Genomic DNA, 7,490 nt, shown 5'->3' with positions numbered 1-7,490 from the left:
AAATAGTTCGGTTGAAACTAATTCTTAAATAAATAGGTGCTAAGTTTTCACTTTTAAGCATTTAATTAATAAAATTTGCGAAAAAAAATCCTTATAACATTTAAGTTGATATAAATTGGATATGATGAAATTCATATCCACTTAAATAATTGGATCTTGAATCCATTTTTTAAAAAAAAAATGAATATAGAGTTAATATCTTCCATTTAAGTATATATGGATTGAAATTTTAAAAATCTCATTCATGCTCACCCCAATATGCAAGTTTCCAAACTTTTAATTAAATCCCGACCCTTATACTTGTGTTTGATATTCTTCTGTCAAAAAAATATTGACATCATTTTATTTTAATGTAAAATCTTAAAAAAAAGCTTAAAAAGGAAAAAAATGAATTACCAGGGTAACAAAACAGGTTTAATAAGTTAAATTAGTTTGTCTAACTTGTAAAAAATGTTAGTTAGAATGACTTAACCCACCAACTCAACAGGTTGAACACAAGGTGGGGCTAGTTGTTTTAAATTTTAAGCGAAAAATCAAGCTATAAATTCGGAAACTATAGTTTTTTTTTAATTACAAATAAATAGAAAGTGAGTTTTTTTATATAAAAAACGTATAATCCGAAATTGATAGTTGATAGGTTGAAGGTAGGCCAGGACAATTTGACCTACATAACTCGCTTGCCTAATTCATTAATATTTAAGGCATATTTTTAAAAAAAATATACTTTCATATAATTTTAAGATGTACCATAATTTCATGAATTAACCGGTATTTCAAATCGAGAAATTTATTTGGTGTATTACTGAAACGAATGGCAACGAATTGGCGGTTGTTGGATAAGAGCACAGAAAGAGAGGAACGTGTGTATGGAGGGATCACTGATCACTCACGGGAATTCCTTTGTAGAGAAAAAGAGAAACAACTAGTAACATTTCTATGACGCTGAGAAAAACAAAAAAAAAAGGCGCTAATTCTAAGACAATAGAACTAGGAAATAAAAACGAAAGAAAACAAGAGAGAGTACGTGACCACTGACAACTGCAGAATCCCCATCAAAGGAATCTCACCAAACCAAGACAACATTTTATTCCCAGATTCCAACCTCCATGAATCCATCCTCGGTGGCGCATGCCCTGAACATGGCATTAGAGTTGAATCCATACGCCACGTCACCAGTATTCGACACCGCTATCAGCCCTGCCTTCCCTCCCTCAAGGCGCTGCTCCATCACAAAGTCCACTGCCCCCTGAAGCTCCAGTCCTTTGTATTCCATCACCGCCGCCACCTCTCGCGCCAGCGTACCACGTATTATAGCCTCACCTTCCCCAGTGCACGACACCCCACACACCTTACACGCGTAAGTACCTGCGCCTATCAGAGGTGAGTCACCGATCCTACCACACTTCTTGTTCATCAATCCCCCTGTCGACGTGGCGGCCGCACACCGCCCCTCTCTGTCCACCACCACGCACCCCACCGTCTCCGGCGCGTACACGCTGATCGGCAGTCCATTCATTTGCAACGGATTCTCAACCTCCACACCGCAACTTTCGTATCCATTGTGCAATGGAACCCTATAATCAAACTGCATCGTCATAACACAAACACAACCATCCACGTTTTTATTCCCACCAATAATAAAATATATCTTTTATTGATAAAATAAACTCTGTGCTAGCTAATTACCAGGATTGCGTTTGCTTCCTTTGCGAGTTTCAGCATACCAACATTTTCAGGGGTGATGAAGTATTCGTTCTCCACAATCTCCACACCCTAATAAGTAATAACCAATTTTTGTATTACTATATTATTTGCGGATAAAACAAATGTGAAAAACGAGATTGTATTTGAGATGATGCGGCGGCAGTTTGGCAGGGACAGTTTCTTATTATTATTTTGTATGCGAAAAAGAAATAATTAATTTGACCTGTTGTCTGGCGAAATCTTCAGCGCCGTTAAAGGCGAGGTAGGAGTGGGGTGAGTTTTCCATGACAAGGCGAGCGAGTGAGATGGGGTTTTTGACGGTGGTGACGCCCGAAACGGCGCCGCATCGTCTATTGGAACCATCCATGATGCTTGCTTCTAATTCCGCTGTTCCCTTTTCTGTCAGAGCAGCTCCGCGACCAGAGTTGAACAGTGGATCTGTTTCCAGTTCCCGTACCTGCCAGTGACGCGATAATTATATATACTATTATTTATATTCATTTCATGGATTTTAGAAAAGAAGTGCATGGCCATGCATGAAGCCGATCGCACATGCTAGAAGAACAAGAAGGGAAAACGTACGACAAGTTCGACGACATCGAGGGCAGAAGCATTGGAACGAAGGGCAGAGATGCCAAGATTGAGAACGCGAGTGAGGAGTTGTTTGGCTTGATCTTGACGCTCCGGTGGGAGATTAGGGTCCACACCTGCGCCACCATGCACCGCTATAGCCCAACCCCCCATTATAATTTCTCTCTGCGATTTCTTACCCTTCCCTATACTTTTTTTGTGTGTGGACTGAAAGGAACCTGGTTGGTGATTTTATAGGCAATTTTGGACTTGAAAATGTTTATGTGGTGCAATTAAACTTTGCTTTGGGTTGCCAATGGGAGGACTTGGTATCGGCTGGACAACTCAGTTTCAGTTTCCTTATTAACTTAGTCTGAAATCATATATAAAGTAAAAAAAGATATTTTGTATCTTATATTTAATTATAAATAAGTTTAATTTATTTTATTTTATTTAATGATATTATTCCTGAGATAGTCTTATTTTATTTTTGATTTTAATGTTGATATTTTAAAAATAATCTAATTTTGGGTTGAAATTAAAAAATTAAATAATATATAAACTATTTTACTTATTTATATATACGTTTAAGGGAATTACTACTAAGGATAGGGTGCCTCTATGCGTATTCCCAAGTTGCCCCTTTTCTCTGTTTCCAAAATTCTGATTCTGTACCCAACACGCCTGTCTTTTGTCCTTTTTTCTCTTACATTTGGGAAGGGAGACTGGGAGAGGGGGCAACAGCAGTCATTATTAAAATTATACAGTATTTTTTAAGATTTTTTTAATTACGCACATTATTTTCTTTTTATTCTTACATTAACTCCTATTAATGTTTCCAAACATTAAGCTGGCACTCCTTCATTTATATATTATATATACAAATCTTACGTAATGTTTAAAAATATTATTGCATTGACACTCCTATAAAAGAGAGTTTGTTATAAACATTATATAGGAAAAAATATTGTATATAATTTAAAATACTTTTATGATAAAGTGTTAATATGATTTTTTTTAAATGAAGGAAGAAAACATCCCAACAAAGATTAATTAAAATCTACGAGAAAAAATTGTAGAGCTTACATTAGCTTTAATAGCTAAAGCAATAAATTGTTCTTAAAAAAATTATCATTTTATTTAATTGTTTATGTATTTATGAGTATACATTATTTATTAAGTTTAGTAGTACATTGTTGTTAACACAAAACTTTGCACTATTTCTTAATTAATCAAAAATTACTTTTTACTCTTTTTTTTTTACTATGATAAGTGTCATCTTAAACTTTTTACATATGAAAAAAAGTTAGTAAATAGATGAAAAGTTATAAAAATCTTATTATTATATTTGTTTTATTTTTTATAATATCATTTATCTTAGTTTCAACCGTGTAATGTAATAAGTAATAAATTTTTTTTATAATATCATTTATCCTCGATTGACTAAAATTGATTGAAAATCAATAATTTTGATGAATTTAAATATTAAATCAAAATTGGAATCCATCAAAATCTTTGATTTATAATAAATTTAAGTTAATAAAAAAAGTGTTAAAAAGAATGTAACAAATATAATGTTGTTAAAGGGTGGGAATTAATTAAAAAATTCTTATGTATAAGTATGAAACTAGTAAAAATTAAAGCAAGTTAATTTATTTTTATTTATAAAATTTAGTTTAGTTAATTGATTAGGTAAGTGAGTTATGTTATGATATTTTTTATTTGAGCGGATAAAAAAATTAACCTTTATCCCTGCTTGATACTTTTGTTTTTTTTTTCTTTTTTAGAAACTATTAATTGCTTTAAAATGTTTATTTTGGGATGATTGGGTCGATGTAAAAGAACGGTTTCGCCCTGTATCGGGGATCACTGTCGAAGCAGACAATGCCTTCGCCGCTACATGCACAGGGAGTCAAACTCCATCGTTCCCATCATTGCAGTTTACAAACAGTGCCAATATTTTTGGATGCTGCTCTTCCACGAAATATTTATTTAATCCATTGAACTTAGTTCAAATTATTTTTATCTCGTGTGGACACATATCAATGTTTAAAATGGTCACAATGAGATTAAAATAGTATTTTTTTAAAATAAAACAAAATATTTTAATTAAAAAATAAAGACTAAAATTATAATTTTTTTTAATAATAAGAACAGAATGTTTTAATCAAAAAATTAAAAGAACTAAGATTATGGATTAGAAAAAATATGAAGACAAAAATTGCCTTTGATCTTTTTTATTACTTTTAATGTTTCTATACCTTAAATCAAGTTTAATGATTATTATTGATATTTTTTTTGGAAAATTTTTACCTTAAAAGTAAAAACATTATTCATATTCTCTGGCGTGATTTTTAATGGTATTTTAATTTGTTATTTTTTAAGAGAAAAAAGAATTATATACATTGATAAAGTATAAAATAATTTTATATACTTATCTAATCATATGCACTATTATCTATAATAAATTTATAGATTTTTATAATAATTATGTTAAAATTTATTCAAACAATAATATATAATTAAATAATAATATATAACTGTTTAATATTATTCCTGTATAATCATTAACTTTTTTATCATCCTAAGTTATTTTGCATAAATAAAAAAATTATTAAATAAATAAAAGAAAAAAATAATTTTACAAAACTAACCTTAAAATTAATATTACATTCAAAAATTAATATAATACATTAATAAAAAAGTAATTAATATTAGTTAAAAAGCTAAATACGATTCTTATTTAAAATGAAGTACTTATTAGGATCTAGTAAAAAAATGAGGCGGTAGAGACTGGATGGGTAGGATCGGTGACTAATTAACACGATAGGTCACTGCGTTTTCTGTTTCTTTTTTTTTTTTTGAGTCACACAGCTAATGCGTTGTGCACGTGCTTAGCTATTAACTGGCTCAAAGCTAAACGCGCCGCCCGCGAAGAAAAAGAAAGAGAAAATAGCAAGTTGGATTATTGATATACTATTTGCTAATAGTAGTAATACTTACGATTATAATAATTAATAATTGATGAATGGAAAGATAAGGATTGTGATTGGCTGCATAAGATGACTAATTATCGCCATAGATCTGAGATAATGCGATATATATGGACCCATGGACCTAGCCAATACCTAGTTTAGTTCTGACCAAAACAAAGGCAAACAAATAAACAAAGATATCTTATCTTCTTTACTTTCTCATCTCCAATTAGCTAAATGCTAATTGAATTTAATATTGATTGAAAAAATATCTATAAATGACTAAATATGTAAAATAGATATATGCAGGAATATGTTTAGCTTTCTCTTTAAAAAATGGTAACATTTTTTAATAGATTCTTTTAGTGTGATCATTACACCTATTTGATACTCAATCGTTTTATTATTTGATTAGATTTTCTTATTAACTCATTAATATTTTTTAAGTAAAATTCACATAAATTTCATTTAACAATAATAATATGTCAAAAAATTATCAAATAATATGTTGTTATCAATTTTTTGTTATAAATAAATTTTATGAAAATATGGTTAAATAGTTTGAGTTGAATCTTTATTTAAAAAATTATATAAAAATCACTTAATAATAAATTATATTTCAAAAAATGTCTCAAACAATATATTACCAATATGTTTCCGTTTTATATTGTTAAATTTAAAAAATGCTTACAAAACGGTTTTCTTTTATTTTAAAATATTTTTTATTATAAGTTGAAAGTTCCTGTTTAAGTTGTCATGATATTTTGAGGAAATTAAATGACATGAAATTAATATAAAATTTCATATAGCATAAAAAATATTTTAAAAAAATCATATAATATGTGCTTCGCGTTCTCGTGATAATGTGATACTATAAATTTTGAATCTATTTAGGCAAAAATAAACAAACGTGCTTGTAGGAGATTGACAAGCACTTCCCAGCTTTTGGGGTAGGCCACTAAGTCATGCACATCAGAAACAGCTATTACTGATTTTTGTTTCAATGTACAATGTACAGCTGGGTCCCGTGTTTTTTTTATTTTAGAAATGCTTATTTTTTTAGTTTTTATTAAAAATGTTTGTTGGGAACTTAAACTTTTGATCTTTTCTTTTCATCTTTCTCTTCCTACTAATGAATCTTATATCTTCCAAAAGTTAAGTGTTGTTACCTGAATTGTTTTAAAAATTTCCTATTCTTTAAAATATATACGCAGAGAGTGAGAGCCAACAGACCTTCTGTCTTCGCCCATATTTAGAAAATTTTAATTATATAATTAAACAGTTATCTTTAATGGATGAATTTGCAAACTGTAGTAATAAACGGTATAGGATTTTCAATTTCTCAAATACTCCCAAGTAGAAACTTTACAATGTTTCTTGACCTCCCCCTCTTTTTACTTTTATTTTCACACCCACTAGAATTATGTGATCGTGCTGTAAACAGGAATTTCTATGCAAATAATATTGCGTTTAGTTTTAGATATTTGTGTGGGGGGAAAGGTGATAAACAACGAACAATATCTATAAAAAAATGAACAGTTAACCAGACAACCTATTGATATGGGTGAGCAAGACCTCTCCCTCACCCCACTTCTTCAGCTTGTTCTTTGCTTTGTTTCCTGCATGTTTTTCAAAATGTTTTTTTTAGATTGGTCATTCTGGAAAGGAAAAAAGAAAAAAGAGATTATATAATTTTATATTTTGAATTATTCATACAAAAGGTAAAAAAAAAAAAAAAAAAGAGTTGCTGTAAGCAACTTGGAGGTGTAGGAACCTATGTAACATTTTTTATTCATAAAAAAAAGGGCCGAAAAGGTAACACAGAAACTAACTAACAGTAACGGCTAAAAACAGTTCCTCCCATATCGCCAAAGGAGGGATACGGGATATCAGGAAGGGAGGGCTAAAGGAATGTCAAAATTAAATACAATCTATTCTTTAGTTTCACTATAAAAATGTGATTCCACATAATAACTTTTTTTGGTGGATCTATCACATTAATTTTATCTTTTTTTTTTATGAACACATAAATGTTATCTAAAAGCACGGTAAATCTTACGGGAAAAAAAACCGAAAATAGTCGCTTTCGAAAGTTAGGTGGTATAGTGGAATGTCATGCATTGTCGAGATAATTCATGAAAACAAACAGTATCCTGCGTCAAGATACGAGGCTTTTAAATATGAAAAGAAATCAATGGATACAAAGCTTCCGAGGGGAAAAGAGATTTTTTTTTTCTTAAT

The 7,490-nt window shown here is 30.2% G+C and overlaps 1 protein-coding gene across 1 annotated transcript; it reads right to left on the bottom strand.

Moving 5' to 3' along the window:
• Window positions 1-866: 866 nt before the first annotated feature.
• Window positions 867-2,618, bottom strand: LOC100812187 (probable isoaspartyl peptidase/L-asparaginase 2-like). The gene is made up of 4 exons (NM_001289309.2): window positions 2,287-2,618; window positions 1,928-2,161; window positions 1,687-1,773; window positions 867-1,585 (listed from the first exon to the last, which is right to left on the bottom strand). The coding sequence occupies exons 1-4, from the start codon at window positions 2,446-2,448 to the stop codon at window positions 1,085-1,087; spliced, it is 984 nt and encodes a 327-aa protein (NP_001276238.2). The 5' UTR covers window positions 2,449-2,618; the 3' UTR covers window positions 867-1,084.
• Between the last annotated feature and the right edge of the window lie 4,872 nt (window positions 2,619-7,490).

This window comes from Glycine max, chromosome 4, assembly GCF_000004515.6.
Source record: "Glycine max cultivar Williams 82 chromosome 4, Glycine_max_v4.0, whole genome shotgun sequence".
Lineage (NCBI taxonomy): Eukaryota > Viridiplantae > Streptophyta > Magnoliopsida > Fabales > Fabaceae > Glycine > Glycine max.
The sequence above is the reverse complement of the archived record's forward strand: the minus strand, read 5'-3'. Positions and strand labels throughout refer to the sequence as shown.